Source organism: Serinus canaria, chromosome 1, assembly GCF_022539315.1.
Source record: "Serinus canaria isolate serCan28SL12 chromosome 1, serCan2020, whole genome shotgun sequence".
NCBI classification, from domain to species: domain Eukaryota; kingdom Metazoa; phylum Chordata; class Aves; order Passeriformes; family Fringillidae; genus Serinus; species Serinus canaria.
Window position 1 is genome coordinate 29,794,412 of NC_066313.1, and position 21,985 is coordinate 29,816,396.

At 54.9% G+C, this 21,985-nt stretch overlaps 3 protein-coding genes across 8 annotated transcripts; 2 read left to right on the forward strand and 1 right to left on the reverse strand.

Moving 5' to 3' along the window:
* Positions 1-10,477: 10,477 nt before the first annotated feature.
* Positions 10,478-21,686, forward strand: LOC127059673 (thyroid hormone-inducible hepatic protein-like). Of its 4 annotated transcripts, none has more exons than XM_050975294.1 (2): positions 10,478-10,974; positions 21,300-21,686. In XM_050975294.1, the coding sequence occupies exon 1, from the start codon at positions 10,555-10,557 to the stop codon at positions 10,954-10,956; it is 402 nt and encodes a 133-aa protein (XP_050831251.1). In that variant the 5' UTR covers positions 10,478-10,554; the 3' UTR covers positions 10,957-10,974; positions 21,300-21,686. The 4 variants fall into 4 exon arrangements, with proteins under 4 accessions (XP_050831251.1, XP_050831259.1, XP_050831244.1 ...); XM_050975302.1 differs by lacking the exon at positions 21,300-21,686 and adding an exon at positions 11,265-11,650; XM_050975287.1 differs by having other exon boundaries at positions 10,479-10,974; positions 21,295-21,686.
* Positions 13,647-14,957, reverse strand: LOC127059676 (thyroid hormone-inducible hepatic protein-like). Of its 2 annotated transcripts, none has more exons than XM_050975314.1 (2): positions 14,322-14,957; positions 13,647-14,031 (listed from the first exon to the last, which is right to left on the reverse strand). In XM_050975314.1, the coding sequence occupies exon 1, from the start codon at positions 14,940-14,942 to the stop codon at positions 14,340-14,342; it is 603 nt and encodes a 200-aa protein (XP_050831271.1). In that variant the 5' UTR covers positions 14,943-14,957; the 3' UTR covers positions 13,647-14,031; positions 14,322-14,339. The 2 variants fall into 2 exon arrangements, with proteins under 2 accessions (XP_050831271.1, XP_050831268.1); XM_050975311.1 differs by having other exon boundaries at positions 13,647-14,036.
* Positions 20,524-21,686, forward strand: LOC127059678 (thyroid hormone-inducible hepatic protein-like). 2 transcript variants are annotated; one of them, XM_050975322.1, is made up of 2 exons: positions 20,524-21,009; positions 21,300-21,686. In XM_050975322.1, the coding sequence occupies exon 1, from the start codon at positions 20,593-20,595 to the stop codon at positions 20,989-20,991; it is 399 nt and encodes a 132-aa protein (XP_050831279.1). In that variant the 5' UTR covers positions 20,524-20,592; the 3' UTR covers positions 20,992-21,009; positions 21,300-21,686. The 2 variants fall into 2 exon arrangements, with proteins under 2 accessions (XP_050831279.1, XP_050831275.1); XM_050975318.1 differs by having other exon boundaries at positions 20,526-21,009; positions 21,295-21,686.
* Positions 21,687-21,985: the final 299 nt, after the last annotated feature.

Sequence of the window (21,985 nt, forward strand, 5' to 3'; positions counted from 1 at the left end):
TTTCCCCCGCTCCCAGCCCAGCTGCTGCCACGGAGGTTCCAGTTTGTCCCAGGCAGAGTCCCGGTTCTAGCTGCAGGTGTAGGGAGAGGGGAGGGGACAGCCTGAAAGCGGAAGTATTTGCTCATTAGTTTTCTGGCAACCAGCAAGGTGCAGGGTGGACTCGGGCTGGCTGCCAGCACGCACCTCGAGTGCTGCTATCTGAGTGGTGACTGAGGGCTGAATAATCCCTTCCAAGGGAGGCACCTCCAATGAGCCCTGTGAGGTGTGCCTCTGTGTCCACCTCTGCCTTTGATACTGGTTGTATCAAAACCAGTAAACATTTTCACAGCTTTTTGGCCTCCATGCACTGCTGCTTTAAAGCACTGTTTATACCAAACAATTTCACCGATCCCATTTTTCACTCACGCTGATGACAGATCTACAGGGTATCTACAATCTGTCCAAGGTGGTGGCGTTTTCTTCCTCACCCATACAATCTCTGGGCACTGAGTAATTTGTGCGAGGTAAATAAAACCAAACCTGAATCTCTGCTTGAGCATAAACTCTTCAATTGGCCATAAATATTTGATTATTATCTTTGCATGACATTGTTTTCCAATATCCTGTATCCACCAAATATAGAATGAGGACAGCACCTGAGATTTAGTGCTTGTAAGACTATCACAAAATCAAAACACTCAAAAGGATGTAGTGAAGGTGAACTTGAAAGTACTTAAAGGGGGATTTATAAAAAAAAAGAGAGTGAATTTTTGCCTGAGCACATCATGACAGGACAAGGGGGAACAGCTTGAAGATAGAAGAGGAGAGATTTAGATTAGATATAAGGAAGACATTCTTTACTGTGAGGGTGATGAGACACTGGCACAGGTTGAGAAAGCTGTGGATGCCCCATTCCTGGAAATGTTAAAGGCCTGGTTAAGTGGGGCTTTGAGCAACCTGTTCTAGTGGAAGTCTGTACCCCCATGTCCCTACTTATGATGGGGTCGGGGGTTGGGGGGTTGGAACTAGGTACTCTTTGAGGTTCCTTCCCAATCCAAACCATTCTATGATTCTATGATGATTCTCTGTCTGTGTTAATTTATTGAACACAGATTTATTACATCAGAACGAGCCTAAATAATCTCTCCAGAATCAGACCACAGCCCTTCAGGGTCTCCTTTATTTCATTCCAGATGATTCTAAGTGCACTGCTGTTTTCATATTTGTCTTCAGGGCACTCATCACTTCTGTGTCATTGTTTCATTCTGGTGGCAAAATTGCCATGGGCATGATTGTCCAGAGAAGTAACTTAATGTTTGTAATGAGAGACAATATCTTTTATTAGATCAGCTGATACAGATGTATAAAACTATCCATGTTTTAGGGCACACGAGGCATTCCTATTTCTGTCAGATTCTGCTTCAGCTTTCTTAGGGTCTTTTTTCCATTCTTCTTCCCAGTTTTTGTTGGTCAAATAAAAGATGTTATCCCCTCTACCAAGCTTGCCTTACTCTCTTTTATTATTTCAAGATGCTTCTCTTTGCCAAAAGAAAAAGCTCAGACAAATACAAAAATACAACACTTCCTAAAAATCTTCCTGGGGGAGATGTTAACTATGAAAATTGACAGCATGGTATATAAGGGAATAATTTGCACAAAATCTGCATTGTGCTCATGGACACCAGCTTTCTTGCTTTTGAAAACCCCAGGGGTTCTGCTGGATCTGTATCCTCTCAGAGGACAGCATTGATCTGAGTGGGAGCTTGAGGCACTGAGGGAAAAACAGTTAGAATTTAGATTGATTCACTGCCCTTGAACCCTGTCCTCATGAAAGGCTCCATCAAAGCTGGGCCCAGACTCTTGAATGCTTTGTGCATTTGGGTAAACCTATCATTGAAGCCATCTTACATTTTGCTTTTGGCTCTCTTAAGCATCCTCAGAGATCCTCAATGATAACCTCTGTCTGAGTTATCTCAGCTGCTTTGAATAGAAATGCTTGAATTTTCCCTTTACCAGACCAGCAGAACTGGTAGTGCTGATGCACCAGCGATGTATGCTTGGGACCCCAGGTTTTGTGACTTGCAATAAATTTTAAAAGATTAATGCTTACTGGAAAACAGGGAGAGATTGAAGATCTGTGTGTCCTCGACGTCTAAGAGCTGCAAATCCCATTCTGTGGTCTAGCTTATGTAGTTGTTTCAGATAATATTCTAGATATAGCTGACCCAGTTCACATCCACATGTCTTCAATGCTGGAGGTGGTAACCTTTCCTTCTGCAGGTGCAGAACTGGAAAGATGGGTGGACCATCACCTCTCTGCTCACACAAGCTTTTCACTCAGGCAGGGAGAGTTTACCTTGCTCATCTGAGAGATTTCCCCAAATCAGAATCAAGGGTGGCTAATGGTATTCAATTCCACAGCAGCAATCCTTACCACTTTAGCAAAAGGAATAGTTGCCAGCTCAGAGGGTCTACAATTCTCTTCTACTGCTACACCAACAATGGCTAGTCCTTCAGTGTGATGAACATACTGCTCTTATTCCTCTGCCCACAGTTTTTGTTTGATGTAAAAGGGATATTTCCAAGCCTGTAAGCTCTTCCAGGCAGGGACCCTCCTTTCCCTGTTTTTTCGTGAGAGAATTAGCCTGTGCCTGGACCTTGGATGAGCAACCACAATATGAATCACAAGGATAATCATATTTGTACTTAGAAATTTGGTTTTACCAAAGAAGAATAACTTGACAGTGACTTTGTGGGGAATAAATATGTGTTTTTTGAAAACTGTATGAATATTTATATAACATGAGCTGGAACATTTCTGTGCTGATACATACATTTACTCAGAGAGTGATGAGGTATTGGCACAGGTTTTCCAGAGAAGTTATGGCTGCCCCACCCCTGGGAGTGTTCAAGGTTAGGTTGGATGGGGCCTTGTTGAAACTGATCCAGTAGGTTACATCTCTGCCCATGGCAGGGGGGTTTGGAACTAGGAGGTTTTTAAGGTCCCTTCCAACCTAGACCACTCCATGATTCTGTGACTGTGCATCAGTTTGGAAAATAGTACTATCCATAAAAGTATTTATAAAGTATTTGTTTCTTTAATATATTGAATTGGCAGCCTCTGTTGAAGAGACTCAGCAATTCAAGAACCACTCCTAAATCAAACACCTTGTGCTGTGCAAACATTGTCAGCATTCCTAACTGGTGCCTTCCAGCCATTTATCAGCTCCACCCACCTTCTCAGGATGCCCAGCTAAAGGCTGAGATCTGAGATCTCAGCTGCTGCCACAGTACATTCCACTGTTAAACAGTGCAACATTTTTTCTGTTTTATTTTCTGTGCAATTAGAGTTTCACTAAAATAAAAGCAAGGCAGGAAGGTCCTGCTCTTGTCTTCCTTTTACAGTGTTGTGGATCTTCACCTGCTGCCAAGCAATCAGGACTCCGATAAAGGGGTCAACATGAATACATGACCAAGGCATGGAGCTGCTTGGAGGTGAGTTCAGGAAAGAGGCATACCATCTGCAGAACATCTGTTCATTTTACATGAAGGCTGTTGGAGCTGATGAGTCTCTGATTTCAGCCTGAAGGATGTTATTTCACTTTTGTGATAGATTCAGAGAGCACCTATAGCAACACAAACAACACAACCAGAGCCTGCAGCACAAGGCATGGTGGCAATCCTCCTCTCACCACAGATGTTCAGAGATCTCCAGTTTTATAATCAAAAGTGAAAAGTTGATGGAGAACCAGTGTTTGTTCAGCTAAAGGAGCACTATTTCAACAGCTGAGGTTTTTATAAAATGTCCTGAACAGGCAAGGGGATACTTTCCTCTAGTGCCCAGTTCAGTAGGATTTTGCAAGGGTGGTGTGTCAGGGAGGGAATGAGTCCCTTGGAGGTGGGACCCAACCTGTCCTGAAGGCTCCAACCTGCTTATGAAGAGCTTGCAGCTCCTGCCCACCCACTCAGTGAGGGCTTTGTTGCTGTTTTCCCCACAGTTCACAGGGATCAGAAGTGAGCAAGGTCCTGCCTTCCTACTCCAGCTGAGCATCCCCACCTCCTCCTCTGTCCCCAGCTCTGGAGTGTGTCATGGCCAAGCAAGGATGAGCAGAACTGTGTCACCTGTTTTGCTGGGGCTCGTGAGGATTCCAACAGGTTGTTCACAGGAGAGGACACAGTGCTGGGAATCTGGGAGAGAAGGGGATGTTGTGGGAGGGAAGGAAGGATGCTGGGGAGCAGGTTGGGATTCAGCTCCAAGCACAGAATGATGGCAGGATTACACTGAGGTTTTACAAGGTGGGAGAGACAGAGCTGGGGGAGCATTCATCTCAAAGCCCTGCCAAAGAAACCCAGCTCATCTCCCTGCACTGAAGCCTGGCCTTGGTGGCCAAGGTCCTTCACCCGCATGTGCTGGGGGACAGCAGTTTGACAGAAGTTACAGCTAGTAGGAAACACAGGACACATCTGCACAAGGCTCTGCATTTTATTTACATTTCCAAACCGTTTGGAGGGGTTTAGGCACACACAGAAAAAAAGCATCGCTTCAAAGTTACAGATGCCTTCTACAAAGCAACTACACAAACCATTCATTTCTGCCCTGCATAAATCCCCCTGGGACAGGAGTGAAACAAAGCAGGAAGTTTGCCGGCGGGATCGGCCACAGGACAAGTCAGATAGTACAGACAGCACCCAGCAGGCAGACAGCCAAGCTCTGTGCTACCCATGAAGGACACTCCTCTGTGGGACTTGATGCAGGAGAAGAAGTGCCACTGGACTTGGAGAACAGATCCTGCGGGGATAACACACACAGTCAGAATGTCCTCATTCCTGTCTGGGTGTCTTCCTAAATAAGGATAAAGTCCTGTTAATGCCCTCTGTTGTTGCTATCATTTTTCTGTGCTCTCCATTTCACTACATTGACCTTGGCCATGAGCCCCATCTCTGATGGATCACAGGGATGTGTCCCCAAGGTGTCTCAGGGATGAAAGTCCCACCAGCATGAAGAACAGTTTTGCTTTTCAGGCCAGGGGCAGACTGAAGTGTCTGAGCTTTTTGCAGGTGGTGTGCCAAAGTTAGATACTTGGAAACCTGAAAGTGCCAAACTCCTCCCTAAAAATGACGGTTGCATTTTTCTGTCAGAGAAAAAAGAAAAATAACTGGAGCACCAGTGTCTGGCAGCTCCTGGAGTCCAGTCATGGTATTTCAACTACCCATCCCTTTTGTCCCTAGGATCATTTGTGTCTGGCCAGCAGCAGAAAGACATTGCCTGTGCTGCAAACTGGGGAGCCTTGGGGACAGTGGAGCTCCCAGAGTTGCCTTTGTTCACTGACACAGCTTGCACCAATGGCAATTGAGAAAGACAAATCCAGGAGGATGTTTCTGTTGAGCAAAGAAGTGCAGACTCAGAACTCCTGGGATTTGGGGGTGTGATGCAAACATTATAACACCACACAGCTGATGGGGCATGAGGATGAAGTATGTTACCCCTCAGCCAGCTCTTCCTTGTCACTGTGTGTCCCCAGGCTCTTACCTCAGAGACAGGAAGTGCAGGCTCAAGAGCTGGACTGGTCTTCACTAAGGTTGATCTGCTCCAGGATCTGGCTGTACCTCCGGGTCAGGGCCTTGGTGTTTTTGGTGAGGTCTGTCAGAACTTGCTGCAAGCCATTGACATGATGGGACAGGCGCTCTTCCAGATTGCTGTCTGCACCCTCATCTAAGGCTGGGTCTGTGTCTGTGTCCACACCGCTTGGGCTCTGGTCACCGACAGAGGCCAGGCCTTTCTCCACCATGGGCTTGATGGCCTTGAGGAGCTGGTAGCGCTCGTAGAGGTCTGTGTGGCTCTCGGCATCCGCGGCCGCTCCCTCCTGCGGGAAGACGCCTCGCAGCAGGCTGGGGAACATCACCTCCTGCTCCATCTTCTGCGTGGCTGAGAAGTACTGCTCCATGGCCCTTCTCCTGCAGCTCTGGCACTACTGTTCTGGCTCTTCTGAGAGTGTCTCTGCTCCCTGGCCCTGCGGGGGCTTTTTATGCAGTGCTGGGGCACGTCCCTCCCCTGCTGTCCTCCCCTGCCAGCCCTGGTTGGCCTGGATGGCCTTGGGGTCGGGCTTGGCTCCAGCCCAGCCGGGGCTCAGCCGTGCTGTGTCCATGGCTCTGTGCAATCCTTCCTGGCCCAGCCTCCCCGTGGCCTTCACCCGAGCTGGCCAGGGCTCCTGCTGCCTCCCCATGCCAGGAGCTAGGGGGGTTGGCAAGGAGGAGAGGTGCCTGGGGTCTCTCCCATCCTGTCCTGTTTTATCTCAGTTCCCCAACACGTTCAGAACTGGGGCCCTCTGGCTGTGGGTCCAGCTCCTGTGCCCAGTTCTGGAAGGCTGCAGGGGACTGTCACCTCCCCTTGTTCCTGCTGCCACGTGCTCAGGACATGAACACTCAGGGGCATTGAGCAACCCCTTCAGCACATGTAAAGAAATCTGGAACACAGTGGAAATACACTGGAACATTGTCCCACTGGGTGTCTGGGGAGAGTGGAGCCTGATGGAGTCCAGAGATTTGGGTGCCCAGAAACTTCCAATGCCACCAACCTCCCCCTGAGCTCAGCAGGGATGTGGCCAGGTACAGGGACCTGTCTCCATGATGTGAAACTCCTGTGGCAGCAGCACAGAGCCACTGCTGGCCCCAGGGACATGGGTTCCCTGCCATTGTCCCAGTTCTGGGAGAGCAAAAGCCACAGCCAGGGCCCCAGCCAGCAGTGCCTGTCTCTGCCTGTCTATGTGGAGAGTGGCAATCAGGGAAAGTGGTTCTGTTTGGGCAAAGGCTGTGGGGTACCTGCTTCCTTTTGCATCCCTTGGTGCTGGCAGCTCTACCTCTGTCCCCCTGTGTCCCAGCCAGGTGCCCGCACTGCCAGGCACCCTTTCCCCACCCTTTCGCCACCTGTCCTTGCCACCCCTCTTGTCCCTTTCCTTGTCTCCTGGCATCTCTTTGTGTCCTGCCATGGGGCCCATTGCTGCACCAGGGAGTGTGGGTGCTGCTGGCCCCGTGCAGGTGCCAGACACAGCCTTAGCCACATCGGGGCACCTGGGCCACTGCGGAGCTTCCTGGAGGTGCAGGCACATCACAGGGCTCAGGGGACAGAGGGACACAGGGGATGCTTTGCCCTCCTGCTCCCCCCACTGCCTCCTGAGCTGCTCAGATTGAGCATGGCAGAACATTTGGGGCTGACAGGTGCTCAGCAGAATCCAGTTGCTCCCCAGTTCCTAATCCTTGGGACATGTATAATTGCCAAATCCTGTCTTTGCTTTTGGGGATCCCATTAGGGAGAATAGGAGCAGTGGGTTCAGGTCTGAGGGGGAGAGGGTAGGTGGGAGAATGGACACCTGGCTGGCCTGTGAGGGGACAGTGGGAGAGCTGCCAACACTAAGGGTTGCAAAAGGGAGGAAGAACCCCCAGGCCTTTCCCAAAATAGAACCACTGGCCGCATACTGCATGATAAGAAGGGTCAGGAGTCCTGGCCATTGACCAGCCATGGCCTCTGCTCCAGAAAGGGGGTGTTGGGTGTGAAGGTGGCACCATCTGTGCTCCACTGTAGGCAATGAAAGCTCAGCCCCATGGATGCAGTTCCCCTTGTGGCATTTGGTCCCATTTCTGACCCCACTGCATGTCTTCATGGCCCCTGCAGGATTCCATGCAGCAGAGCACTCCCAGGTAGGTGTTCCTCACCAGAGTCTGCTGCCGTGTTCAGGCCAGCAGTCATGGACAGAGCCTGCTCAGTGTCCCTGGAGTGTTCACATCCTGAGTGCATGGAAGCGAGGGGGGGAGGGAACATCCCCAGCAGCACCACTGCCTACAGCCTGGCCACACCAGGGAGCAGGAGGTGGACCCACTCCCACAGAACTCCAAAACTGAGCACAGTGTGGGGCTGAGATAGGATAGGAAGGGATAGGAGAGAACCCAGGTAACTCATTGGCACTCCTGGCTCCTGGCCCAGAATCCCTGAGGCCTTTGCCTGACCTGGCTTGGGGGTCCCAGTGCATCAACCCCACTCCATGGCTGGTCAATGGCCAGGACTCCTGTCCCTTCTTATCTTGTGGTATGTGGCAATTGGAGGAATTGGTTCTATTTTGGGAAAGGCCATGGGGTCCTTCCTGTCTTTTGCAACCCTCAGTGCTGGCAGCTCTCCCACTGTCCCCTCCCACTGTCCCCAAATCGCCTGGCCAGGTGCCCATTCTGCCACCTGCCCTCTCCCCCTCACACCTGAACCCACTGCCCCCCTTGTCCCTTTCTGGGGGCTCCTGACATCCTGGGCTGCCCAGTGCTGCACTGAGGTTTGCACACACTGGCAGCTCAGGACTTCTGCGCCACCATGGAGCTTCCTGAAGGTTCAGAAACACCATAGTGTTCCTTCAGGGTGGCCTCAGGCTGGCACACATCTGCCCCAGGACTGGAGCTTCACTGTGGATATCATGATCTGAGCCCGGCTGGCAGCTCAGCCCCACTCAGCTGCTCTGTCACTCCCCCCAGGTGGGATGGAGGAGAGAATCAGGGAGGGTAAAAGAGAGAAAACCAGTGGGTGAGAATGACGACAGCTCCACAGGAAAAACAAAAGCTGCACAAGTAAGCAAAGCAAAAGAAGGAACTCCTTCACCCCCTCCCATTGGCACTCAGGTGTTCAGGAGAGCAGGACTCCACTGTGTGGAGTCCTGCAGGAGAGCAGGACTCCACTGTGTGTCATGGTGACCTGGCAAGATGACTGCTATCACTCTGTGCCCCTCTTCCTTCTCCTCCACACTCCCTTCTCTTGGTGCCACAGAGGGATAAGACGGGAGGATGTGCCCGGCATGATACAGAGACACTTGGGGACACATGTGGTGGCACAACCTGCACTCTGAGCTGAGGCTGGTGCTGGGGCTGCACCCACCAGGAGGGCTTCAGGTCAGGGCTAAGCATGCCCAAATCCAGGGGTCTGTGGCAGCAGAGACCTGAGGGTGTCAGTGCAGCTCCTGGGGGACCTGCTTGTCCTGAGCAGCCTCCCCGGGGTCCCAAACCCGGGGCTGGGCACCTCAGTTGAGCTCAGCCCAAACCCAGCCATGCTAGAACCCCATGGTGGCTTTGCTGTGCTCCAGCAGCAGTCCTTGTACACCTTCTCCTGCCATCCCTGCTGGCAGCTCTCCAGAACCTCGCAGTGTCTCCTTGAAGAATGTGGGGATGTGGGGCAGCAGATCTGGCAGATGAAGTCCCCAAAGCCACAGTGAAGAGTTGGCAATTATTATATCCAAAGGAGGAGGAGCTGTGGAGCTGTCAGAGTCTGCTGAGCGCATGTCAGCCCAAACATTCTGCCCTGCAAAATATGAGTAGCGTGGGAGGCAGTGGGGGGAGCAGGAGGGCAAAGCATCCCCTGTGTCCCTCTGTCCCCTGAGCCCTGTGATGTGCCTGCACCTCCAGGAAGCTCCAGAGTGGCCCAGGTGCCCCGATGTGGCCAAAGCTGTGTCTGGCACCTGCACGGGGCCAGCAGCACCCACACTCCCTGGTGCAGCAATGGGCCCGTGGCAGGACACAAAGAGATGCCAGGAGACAAGGAAAGGGACAAGAGGGGTGGCAAGGACAGGTGGCGAAAGGGTGGGGAAAGGGTGCCTGGCAGTGCAGGCACCTGGCTGGGACACAGGGGCAAAGAGGGAGAGCTGCCAGCACCAAGGGATGCAAAAGGAAGCAGGTACCCCACAGCCTTTGCCCAAACAGAACCCCTTTCCCTGATTGCCACATTCCAGAGGGACTGGCAGGGACAGGCACTGCTGACTGGGGCCCTGGCTGTGGCTTTTGCTCTCCCAGAACTGGGACAATGGCAGGGAACCCATGTCCCAGGGGCCAGCAGTGGCTCTGTGCTGCTGCCACAGGAGTTTCACATCATGGAGACAGGTCCCTGTACCTGGCCACATCCCTGCTGAGCCTAGATGGACGTTGGTGGCATTGGAAGTTTCTGGACACCCAAATCTCTGGACTCCATCAGGCTCCACTGTCCCCAGACACCCAGTGGGACAATGTTCCAGTGTATTTCCACTGTGTTCCAGATTTCATTACGTGTGCTGAAGGGGTTGCTCAATGCCCCTGGTGTGTTCATGTCCTAAACACGTGGCAGCAGGAACGAGGGGAGGTGACAGTCCCCTGCAGCCTTCCCAAACGGTGTCCCGGAGCTGGACCCACAGCCAGAGGGCCCCAGTTCTGAACGTGTTGGGGGATTGAGATAAAACAGGACAGGATGGGAGAGACCCCAGGCACCTCTCCTCCTTGCCACCCCCCCTAGCTCCTGGCATGGGGAGGCAGCAGGAGCCCCGACCAGCTCGGGCGAAGGCCACGGGGAGTCTGGGCCAGGAAGGATTGCACAGAGCCATGGACACAGCACGGCTGAGCCCCGGCTGGGCTGGAGCCAAGCCCGACCCCAAGGCCATCCAGGCCAACCAGGGCTGGCAGGGGAGGACAGCAGGGGAGGGACGTGCCCCAGCACTGCATAAAAAGCCCCTGCAGGGCCAGGGAGCAGAGACACTCTCAGAAGAGCCAGAGAAGCAGTGCCAGAGCTGCAGGAGAAGGGCCATGGAGCAGTACTTCTCAGCCACGCAGAAGATGGAGCAGGAGGTGATGTTCCCCAGCCTGCTGCGAGGCGTCTTCCCGCAGGAGGAGGGGGCAGCCCCGGCCGCAGAGAGCCGCACGGACCTCTACGAGCGCTACCAGCTCCTCAAGGCCATCAAGCCCATGGTGGAGAAAGGCCTGGCCTCTGTCGGTGACCAGAGCCCGAGCGGTGCCCACACCGACGTGGACACATCCTTGGACAGCAACGAGGCCGAGGGTGCCCAGCTGGAGGAGCGCCTGTCCCACCACCTGACTGGCCTGCAGCAGGTCCTCACCCACCTCACCAGGGACACCAACGCCCTGACCCGGAGGTACAGCCAGATCCTGGAGCAGATCAACCTCAGCGAGGGGCAGCCCAGCTGGTGACCCTGTCCTGGCCACCAGGTAAGACCTGGGGACATGCAGACTCCAGGGGCAGCAAGACAATGGGTGGCCTCTCTGTTGGGAGAGGTGCCCAACAGTGCAGGGGTGGGGGCGTGCTGGGAAGGGCCTTGGAATGGGGGCTGTCCCCTCAGCTGGAGGTGGATCTCCCTCTCCCTGCTGGAGGAGGGAACCCGTCCCATTGCTCTGTGCAGAGACTGCAGGGCTTTGGGGTCTGTGGACTCAGGGTCAATGGTCCTTGTGTCCCCCTGGGATGATCCTTGGAGTAAAGGAACGTTGCTGTTGCAGGACAGGTGCTGGTGTCAGGAAGCACAAGACGTCCCCGTCGCTGATCACTGCAGGCTCTCCCCAGTCCCGCTGGCATTCCCTGCTCCGTGGCAGCCGATCGGATCTCCCGGCACCGGCAGCGACACCAGAGATGGTTGTGACCACTGCAGAACCATATGATGCGTTTTCCTCATAGGAAGAAGCATCCTGCGGTGCTGGCAAGGCCATTGGAAGAGCTGCAGGCTCGTGGCCTCCTCTTTATTTTCAAAGAGTGGCACCAAGTTGGGAGAGTTGTGATGTGGCCCTGACCTCCAACAGTCCCTGGACATTGCCAAGCCCTTTTCCAGCTGGTACCTGGACTCCAAGGGCATTCCCTCCTGTTTCTGCTAATAAAAGAATCCCTGGGAACCCAGCGTTGTCAGTGTGCTGCTTTCACTCATGGAGTGCTCAGGGAGGGGCAGGGGGACACTGGCTCTGCAGGGAGGGATCTCTCCAGGGCAATGCTGGGGAATGTGAATGGGACAAAGAATCACAAAATCAGAAGGGATTGTTTGGGTTGGAAGGGATCTTCAGAGACCACTGAGTGCAATGCCCTGCTGTGTGCTGGGACATCTTGCACTAGGCCAGGTAGCTCAGAACTTTGTTGAACCTCAGGGGCTGTGCAGACTCACTGGACAACCTGTTCCTGTGTGTCACCAGCCTCAGGCTGAAATGTTTCTTCCTTTTGTTGACAGCAACACCACAAAAGCTGATGCCTGCTTTCTGTGCACAAAAATGTGTGGGTCTGCCCAACACTCAGCTCAGTCACACCACAGTGAGGGGCAGCAGAGCTGTAGGTCTCAGCCCCTCTAGGCAGCAGCCTCCCTCAAGATCCCTCTCCATGTCCAGACATCCCAGCCTTGGGATAGCCTGGAGATTCCCATCTCCTCTCTCGTGATGAGGCCATTTCTCTCAGCTTCTGAGACCACTCTGGCTTTGGCTGGTCCTGCCCCAGTGTGGGCAGCAGGGACAGGGTCTCCAGCCAGCTGTGGTGGTGTGAACAGCTGAGGGGACTGGGGGCTCTGGAGGAGGCAGCTGAGGCCAGACCCAGAAGTGCCCTCTCTGAAAGGGTCCTGGCCAGGATCAAAGGGGGGACAAGGACAGTTCTGGGGGATTTGGGGCAACCAGAGTCATGGAAGATGTGTCAGCAGGAGCTACTGGGGAAGATACGTGGTTATTTGCAGATATATGAGGTGACATTTCCCCTCTCCTGAGCCATGGCCTGGCCTGGGCTCCCCAGGAGGGTGCTGAGTTTAGCATAGATTACCCAAACAGCACCTCTGTGTCTGCAGAGACCCAAGGAGCTCACTGCACCAGCACCCAGGAGTCCTGCTTTTCTAGGAAAGCAGCTGCCAATCAGCAAGTTGATCAGAATCTCCAACGTATCCCAATCCTGGGATGTCTGGCCATGGAGCTGGCGTCTTGAGGGAGGCTACTCTCCAGAGGTGCTGAGACCTACAACTGTACTGCCCCTCACTGTTGCATGGCTGAGCCCAGTTTTGGGCAAATTCACAATTTGTGGCGCACAGAAATCAGGCATCAGGTTTTGTGTTGTTATTAAAAATGGGAACACACTCCTGGTGCTAAAGTGATTCCAGCATTTATGACAATTAGGCCCAAAGCTTAGTGGGCCTGCAGATCAAGCAGGAGTATTCCAGTTGAGGATGCTGCAGCACCGGCCCTGGATTTTCTATCTTTCTTGAGCAGCGATGTTCTCAATGTTCCAGGTACAGCAGTACAGATTCACTGGGTTGGATGCCCCATTTTACACTTCCCTTTGTTCCTTTACATGGGGTTCTGTTGGGATCCTTCATTTGCATGATGAATTAATTTGATCAATTGGCCCATTACAGTTCTGTCCAGGCTGGCTCGTTATACTTAGGGGGTGCTGCACTTTACTTAGGTGTATTATGGTACACTGAGCACAGTATTTCTTAAAACTACCCATTTATCCCCTTTTACAATATAATAATCAAAATTTTAACACAAAAGCGTAAGAATTATCAACGATTCTAAAACAGTTTCTTACCTATTTTTGACAGGGATGCTGTCAACAAAAGGAAGAAACATTTCAGCCTGAGGCTGGTGACACACAGGAACAGGTTGCCCAGTGAGTTTGCAGAGCCCCTGAGGTTCAACACAGTTCTGAGCTACCTGGCCTAGTGCAAGATGTCCCAGCACACAGCAGGGCATTGCACTCAGTGGTCTCTGAAGATCCCTTCCAACCCAAACAATCCCTTCTGATTTTGTGATTCTTTGTCCCATTCACATTCCCCAGCATTGCCCTGGAGAGATCCCTCCCTGCAGAGCCAGTGTCCCCCTGCCCCTCCCTGAGCACTCCATGAGTGAAAGCAGCACACTGACAGCGCTGGGTTCCCAGGGATTCTTTTATTAGCAGAAACAGGAGGGAATGCCCTTGGAGTCCAGGTACCAGCTGGAAAAGGGCTTGGCAATGTCCAGGGACTGTTGGTGGTTGGGACCACATCACAACTCTCCCAACTTGGTGCCACTCTTTGAAAATAAAGAGGAGGCCACGAGCCTGCAGCTTTCCCACGGCCTTGCCAGCACCGCTGGATGCTTCTTCCTATGAGGAAAATGCACCATCTGGTTCTGCAGTGGTCACAACCATCTCTGGTGTCGCTGCAGGTGCCGGGAGATCCGATCGGCTGCCACGGAGCAGGGAATGCCAGCGGGACTGGGGAGAGCCTGCAGTGGTCAGCGACGGGGACGTCTTGTGCTTCCTGACACCAGCACCTGTCCTGCAACAGCAACGTTCCTTTACTCCAAGGATCATCCCAGGGGGACACAAGGACCATCGACCCTGAGTCCACAGACCCTGAAGCCCTGCAGTCTCTGCACAGAGCAATGGGACGGGTTCCCTCCTCCAGCAGGGAGAGGGAGATCCACCTCCAGCTGAGGGGACAGCCCCCATTCCAAGGCCCTTCCCAGCACGCCCCCACCCCTGCACTGTTGGGCACCTCTCCCAACAGAGAGGCCACCCATTGTCTTGCTGCCCCTGGAGTCTGCATGTCCCCAGGTCTTACCTGGTGGCCAGGACAGGGTCACCAGCTGGGCTGCCCCTCGCTGAGGTTGATCTGCTCCAGGATCTGGCTGTACCTCCGGGTCAGGGCGTTGGTGTCCCTGGTGAGGTGGGTGAGGACCTGCTGCAGGCCAGTCAGGTGGTGGGACAGGCGCTCCTCCAGCTGGGCACCCTCGGCCTCGTTGCTGCCCAAGGATGTGTCCACGTCGGTGTGGGCACCGCTCGGGCTCTGGTCACTGACAGAGGCCAGGCCTTTCTCCACCATGGGCTTGATGGCCTTGAGGAGCTGGTAGCGCTCGTAAAGGTCCGTGCGGCTCTCTGCGGCCGGGGCTGCCCCCTCCTCCTGCGGGAAGACGCCTCGCAGCAGGCTGGGGAACATCACCTCCTGCTCCATCTTCTGCGTGGCTGAGAAGTACTGCTCCATGGCCCTTCTCCTGCAGCTCTGGCACTGCTTCTCTGGCTCTTCTGAGAGTGTCTCTGCTCCCTGGCCCTGCGGGGGCTTTTTATGCAGTGCTGGGGCACGTCCCTCCCCTGCTGTCCTCCCCTGCCAGCCCTGGTTGGCCTGGATGGCCTTGGGGTCGGGCTTGGCTCCAGCCCAGGTGGGGCTCAGCCGTGCTGTGTCCATGGCTCTGTGCAATCCTTCCTGGCCCAGCCTCCCCGTGGCCTTCACCCGAGCTGGCCGGGCTCCTGCTACCTCCCCATGCCAGGAGCTACGGGGGTTGGCAAGGAGGAGAGGTGCCTGGGGTCTCTCCCATCCTGTCCTGTTTTATCTCAGTTCCCCAACACGTTCAGTACTGGGGCCCTCTGGCTGTTGGTCCAGCTCCTGTGCCCAGTTCTGGAAGGCTGCAGGGGACTGTCACCTCCCCTGTTCTTGCTGCCACGTGCTCAGGACGTGAACACTCCAGGGACATTGAGCAACCCCTTCAACTCACGTAAAGAAATCTGGAACACAGTGGAAATACACTGGAACATTGTCCCACTGGGTGTCTGGGGACAATGGAGCCTGATGGAGTCCAGAGATTTGGGTGTCCAGAAACTTCCAATGCCACCAACCTCCCCCTGAGCTCAGCAGGGATGTGGCCAGGTACAGGGACCTGTCTCCATGATGTGAAACTCCTGTGGCAGCAGCACAGAGCCACTGCTGGCCCCTGGGACATGGGTTCCCTGCCATTGTCCCAGTTCTGGGAGAGCAAAAGCCACAGCCAGGGCCCCAGCCAGCAGTTCCTGTCCCTGCCAGTCCCTCTGGAGTGTGGCAATCAGGGAAAGGGGTTCTGTTTGGGCAAAGGCTGTGGGGTACCTGCTTCCTTTTGCAACCCTTGGTGCTGGCAGCTCTCCCTCTTTGCCTCTGTGTTCCAGCCAGGTGCCTGCACTGCCAGGCACCCTTTCCCCACCCTTTCCCCACCTGTCCTCGCCACCCCTCTTGTCCCTTTCCTTGTCTCCTGGCATCTCTTTGTGTCCTGCCATGGGCCCATTGCTGCACCAGGGAGTGTGGGTGCTGCTGGCCCTGTGCCGGTGCCAGACACAGCCTTTGCCACATCGGGGCACCTGGGCCACTCTGGAGCTTCCTGGAGGTGCAGGCACATCACAGGGCTCAGGGGACAGAGGGACACAGGGGATGCTTTGCCCTCCTGCTCCCCCCACTGCCTCCCACGCTACTCATATTTTGCAGGGCAGAAAGTTTGGTTCCGACAGGGGCTCAGCAGACTCTGACAGCTCCACAGCTCCGCCTCCTTTGGATATAATAATTGCCAACTCTTCACTGTGGCTTTGGAGACTTCATCTGCCAGATCTGCTGCCCCACATCCCCACATTCTTCAGGGAGACACTGCGAGGTTCTGGAGAGCTGCCAGCAGGGATGGCAGGAGAAGGTGTACAAGGACTGCTGCTGGAGCACAGCAAAGCCACCGCTGGGTTCCAGCATGGCTGAGTTTGGGCTGAGCTCAACTGGGGTGCCCAGCCCTGGGTTTGGGACCCCGGGGAGGCTGCTCAGGACAAGCAGGGCCCCCAGGAGCTGCACTGACACCCTCAGGTCTCTGCTGCCCAGACCCCTGGATTTGGGCATGCTTAGCCCTGACCTGAAGCCCTCCTGGTGGGTGCAGCCCCAGCACCAGCCTCAGCTCAGAGTGCAGGTTGTGCCACCACATGTGTCCCCAAGTGTCTCTGTATCATCCCGGGCACATCCTCCTGTCTTATCCCTCTGTGGCACCAAGAGAAGGGAGTGTGGAGGAGAAGGAAGAGGGGCACAGAGTGATAGCAGTCATCTTGCCAGGTCACCATGACACACAGTGGAGTCCTGCTCTCCTGCAGGCCATGAACACCTGAGTGCCAATGGGAGGGGGTGAATGAGTTCCTTCTTTTGCTTTGCTTACTTGTGCAGCTTTTGTTTTTCCTGTGGAGCTGTCGTCATTCTCACCCACTGGTTTTCTCTCTTTTACCCTCCATGATTCTCTCCTCCATCCCACCTGGGGGGAGTGACAGAGCAGCTGAGTGGGGCTGAGCTGCCAGCCGGGCTCAGATCATGATATCCACAGTGAAGCTCCAGTCCTGGGGCAGATGTGTGCCAGCCTGAGGCCACCCTGAGGGAACACTATGATGTTTCTGAACCTTCAGGAAGCTCCATGGTGGCGCAGAAGTCCTGAGCTGCCAGTGTGTGCAAACCTCAGTGCAGCACTGGGCAGCCCAGGATGTCAGGAGCCCCCAGAAAGGGACAAGGGGGGCAGTGGGTTCAGGTGTGAGGGGGAGAGGGCAGGTGGCAGAATGGGCACCTGGCCAGACTATTTGGGGATAGTGGGAGGGGACAGTGGGAGAGCTGCAACCCAGTACTGAGGGTTGCAAAAGACAGGAAGGACCCCATGGCCTTTCCCAAAATAGAACCAATTCCTCCAATTGCAACATACCACAAGATAAGAAGGGGCAGGAGTCCTGGCCATTGACCAGCCATGGAGTGGGGTTGATGCACTGGGACCCCCAAGCCAGGTCAGAAAAAGGCCTCAGGGAGTCTGGGCCAGGAGCCAGGAGTGCCAATGAGTTACCTGGGTTCTCTCCTATCCCTTCCTATCCTATCTCAGCTCCCCACTGTACTCAGTTTTGGTGTCCTGTGGGAGTGGGTCCACCTCCTGCTCCCTGGTGTGGCCAGGCTGTAGGCAATGGTGCTGCTGGGGATGTCCCCTCCCTCCCCCCGCCTCGCTGCCATGCACTCAGGATGTGAACACTCCAGGGACGCTGAGCAGACTCTGGTGGCCTGAACACGGCAGCAGACTCCGGTGAGGAACACCTACCTGGGAGTGCTCTGCTGCATGGAATCCTGCATCGGTGTCCGGGGTTGCCTGTATGATGCTTTTTCCCCAATTGTCTTGTTGTCTTTATGCTGAATAATAAGTTTTGCACCTTTAAGACTTGTTCTGAGAGTGAAGGGGGCGAGCAGAAGCGCTCACTTTGTTTCCAGACACTGCACTAATTCCTTCACATTCCTCCTCCTGTTCTGTGTTTGCCAATGGACAGGCAAGAGGACAGAGCTCTCCTCTTTTTTTAGTTAGTTTTAGCTAGCTGAGGCAGAGAAGTTCCCTGGACTGTGGTTTTTTTTCTCTGGATCTGTTTATACCTGCTCTGGACTGAACACCAGAAGAGCACTTGCAGCTCGCACCTGTGGCCCGCAGGGCCAGGTCTGGACTGCGGCATTTCCAGCACTGGAAGGACTGATAAGAGAGAGAATGAGCTGAACTGCAACCCGGGGAGGGGACTTTTCTGTTTTTTTCATCTCTTCTGGAGCAGCAAGAGCATTTATTGTTTAATATTGTTTAGGTTTTATTGTTTAATAAACACTTTTCCCCACTTTTCTCCAGGGAGGTATTTTCTTCCGAACCGGTTGGGGGGTGGGGCCGATTGAATCTGCTGTTCTAGAGGACCCCTTTGGGGGTTCTCTCCCAAATGTGCCCTGAACCAGGGTGTTGTGGTGTGATGTCATAGTTTGTCTCAGCTATCCCAATCCTTCCCAGGTGCCAATCACCTCTCCTTCTCCCACCCTGACCCCTGCTGAGTGCTGTCTATCAACCCTGGTATTCCAGAAGGGCCTCGAGTGATTGGCAGAGTTCAAAAGATGCCTTACATCACTGGGGGGCCATTGCCCAGCCAGGTGCCCCTTGCACCTGAGACCTGCCCACCCTGCACCTGGTTGGTGGGATCCCTACCCCTTCCCTCCTCCGCTCCCTGAGGTTAAAAGAGCCAGCAGCCATGGGGTTTGGAGGGTTCTGTTAGAGCTGTTACAGGATTCAGAACCTCGTGGGTCGAAATAAAACTCTGGATGAAAACCTCTGGCAGAATCCCACTCCTTTCCTTCACCTCGCCTTAAAGCACCTGCACAGAGGTAAACCGGAGCTTTGCATGTCTGGGAAATGTCTGGACTTGTCTCCAGTGCCAGCTGCAGGATCCAGCATAGCCAGAGGTGTCACTGAGGTGAAAACATCACAGTTGCTGCCTTTTGGTCAAGCAGCAGAGGCTAGACAAGCCAGACAGGTCCCATCTGGATATACTGGTAATTATTCCAATACCAGGGCAATGGGCCATGAGGACATGTAACAGGGACAGAGATGGGACCAAATACCACAAGCGGAACTGCATCCATGGGGCTGAGCTTTCATTGCCTACAGTGGAGCACAGATGGTGCCACCTTCACACCCAACACCCCCATTCTGGAGCAGAGGCCATGGCTGGTCAATGGCCAGGACTCCTGACCCTTCTTATCATGCAGTATGCGGCAAATGGACGAACTGGTTCTATTTTGGGAAAGGCCAGGGGGTCCTTCCTGTCTTTTGCAACCCTCAGTGTTGGCAGTTCTCCCACTGTCCCCTCACAGGCCAGCCAGGTGCCCATTCTACCATCTCCCCTCAGACCCGAACCTACTGCTACTATTCCCCCTAATGGGATCCCCGAAGGCACAGAGAGGATTTGGCATTTATACATGACTCAAGGAGGAGGGGCTGGGGAGCAATTGGAATTTCCTGAGGCCCTGTCAGAACCAAATGTTCTGCCATGCTCACTCTGAGCAGCTTGGGAGGCAGTGGGGGGAGCAGGAGGGCAAAGCATCCCCTGTGTCCCTCTGTCCCCTGAGCCCTGTGATGTGCCTGCACCTCCAGGAAGCTCCGCAGTGGCCCAGGTGCCCCGATGTGGCAAAGGCTGTGTCTGGCACCTGCACGGGGCCAGCAGCACCCACACTCCCTGGTGCAGCAATGGGCCCCATGGCAGGACACAAAGAGATGCCAGGAGACAAGGAAAGGGACAAGAGGGGTGGCGAGGACAGGTGGGGAAATGGTGGGGAAAGGGTGCCTGGCAGTGCGGGCACCTGGCTGGGACACAGGGGGACAGAGAGAGAGCTGCCAGCACCAAGGGATGCAAAAGGAAGCAGGTACCCCACAGCCTTTGCCCAAACAGAACCCCTTTCCCTGATTGCCACACTCCACATAGACAGGCAGGAACAGGCAATGCTGGCTGGGGCCCTGGCTGTGGCTTTTGCTCTCCCAGAACTGGGACAATGGCAGGGAACCCATGTCCCTGGGGCCAGCAGTGGCTCTGTGCTGCTGCCACAGGAGTTTCACATCATGGAGTCAGGTCCCTGTCCCTGGCCACATCCCTGCTGAGCTCAGGGGGAGGTTGGTGGCATTGGAAGTTTCTGGACACCCAAATCTCTGGACTCCATCAGGCTCCACTGTCCCCAGACACCCAGTGGGACAATGTTCCAGTGTATTTCCACTGTGTTCCAGATTTCATTACGTGTGCTGAAGGGGTTGCTCAATGCCCCTGAGTGTTCATGTCCTGAGCACGTGGCAGCAGGAACAAGGGGAGGTGACAGTCCCCTGCAGCCTTCCAGAACTGGGCACAGGAGCTGGACCCACAGCCAGAGGGCCCCAGTTCTGAACGTGTTGGGGGATTGAGATAAAACAGGACAGGATGGGAGAGATCCCGGGCACCTCTCCTCCTTGCCACCCCCCCTAGCTCCTGGCATGGGGAGGCAGCAGGAGCCCTGGCCAGCTCGGGTGAAGGCCACGGGGAGGCTGGGCCAGGAAGGATTGCACAGAGCCAGGGACACAGCACGGCTGAGCCCCGGCTGGGCTGCAGCCAAGCCCGACCCCAAGGCCATCCAGGCCAACCAGGGCTGGCAGGGGAGGACAGCAGGGGAGGGACGTGCCCCAGCACTGCATAAAAAGCCCCCGCAGGGCCAGGGAGCAGAGACACTCTCAGAAGAGCCAGAACAGTAGTGCCAGAGCTGCAGGAGAAGGGCCATGGAGCAGTACTTCTCAGCCACGCAGAAGATGGAGCAGGAGGTGATGTTCCCCAGCCTGCTGCGAGGCGTCTTCCCGCAGGAGGGAGCAGCCCCGGCCGCAGAGAGCCGCACGGACCTCTACGAGCGCTACCAGCTCCTCAAGGCCATCAAGCCCATGGTGGAGAAAGGCCTGGCCTCTGTCGGTGACCAGAGCCCGAGCGGTGCCCACACCGACATGGACACATCCTTGGACAGCAACGAGGCCGAGGGTGCCCAGCTGGAGGAGCGCCTGTCCCACCACCTGACTGGCCTGCAGCAGGTCCTCACCCACCTCACCAGGGACACCAACGCCCTGACCCGGAGGTACAGCCAGATCCTGGAGCAGATCAACCTCAGCGAGGGGCAGCCCAGCTGGTGACCCTGTCCTGGCCACCAGGTAAGACCTGGGGACATGCAGACTCCAGGGGCAGCAAGACAATGGGTGGCCTCTCTGTTGGGAGAGGTGCCCAACAGTGCAGGGGTGGGGGCGTGCTGGGAAGGGCCTTGGAATGGGGGCTGTCCCCTCAGCTGGAGGTGGATCTCCCTCTCCCTGCTGGAGGAGGGAACCCATCCCATTGCTCTGAGCAGAGACTGCAGGGCTTCAGGGTCTGTGGACTCAGGGTGGATGGTCCTTGTGTCCCCCTGGGATGATCCTTGGATTTAAGGAACGTTGCTGTTGCAGGACAGATGCTGGTGTCAGGAAGCACAAGACGTCCCCGTCGCTGACCACTGCAGGCTCTCCCCAGTCCCGCTGGCATTCCCTGCTCCATGGCAGCTGATCGGATCTCCCGGCACTGGCAGCGACACTGGAGATGGTTGTGACCACTGCAGAACCAGATGGTGCCTTTTCCTCATAGGAAGAAGCATCCGGTGGTGCTGGCAAGGCCATTGGAAGAGCTGCAGGCTCGTGGCCTCCTCTTTATTTTCAAAGAGTGGCACCAAGTTGGGAGAGTTGTGATGTGGCCCTGACCTCCAACAGTCCCTGGACATTGCCAAGCCCTTTTTCCAGCTGGTACCTGGACTCCAAGGGCATTCCCTCCTGTTTCTGCTAATAAAAGAATCCCTGGGAACCCAGCGTTGTCAGTGTGCTGCTTTCACTCATGGAGTGCTCAGGGAGGGGCAGGGGGACACTGGCTCTGCAGGGAGGGATCTCTCCAGGGCAATGCTGGGGAATGTGAATGGGACAAAGAATCCCAAAGTCAGAAGGGATTGTTTGGGTTGGAAGGGATCTTCAGAGACCACCGAGTGCAATGCCCTGCTGTGTGCTGGGACATCTTGCACTAGGCCAGGTAGCTCAGAACTGTGTTGAACCTCAGGGGCTCTGCAAACTCACTGGGCAACCTGTTCCTGTGTGTCACCAGCCTCAGGCTGAA

Excerpts from the sequence above, each read along its gene's own strand:
- LOC127059678 (XM_050975322.1), top strand. The coding sequence starts at position 20,593 with ATGGAGCAGTACTTCTCAGCCACGCAGAAGATGGAGCAGGAGGTGATG.
- LOC127059676 (XM_050975314.1), bottom strand. The coding sequence starts at position 14,942 with ATGGACACAGCACGGCTGAGCCCCACCTGGGCTGGAGCCAAGCCCGAC.
- LOC127059673 (XM_050975294.1), top strand. The coding sequence starts at position 10,555 with ATGGAGCAGTACTTCTCAGCCACGCAGAAGATGGAGCAGGAGGTGATG.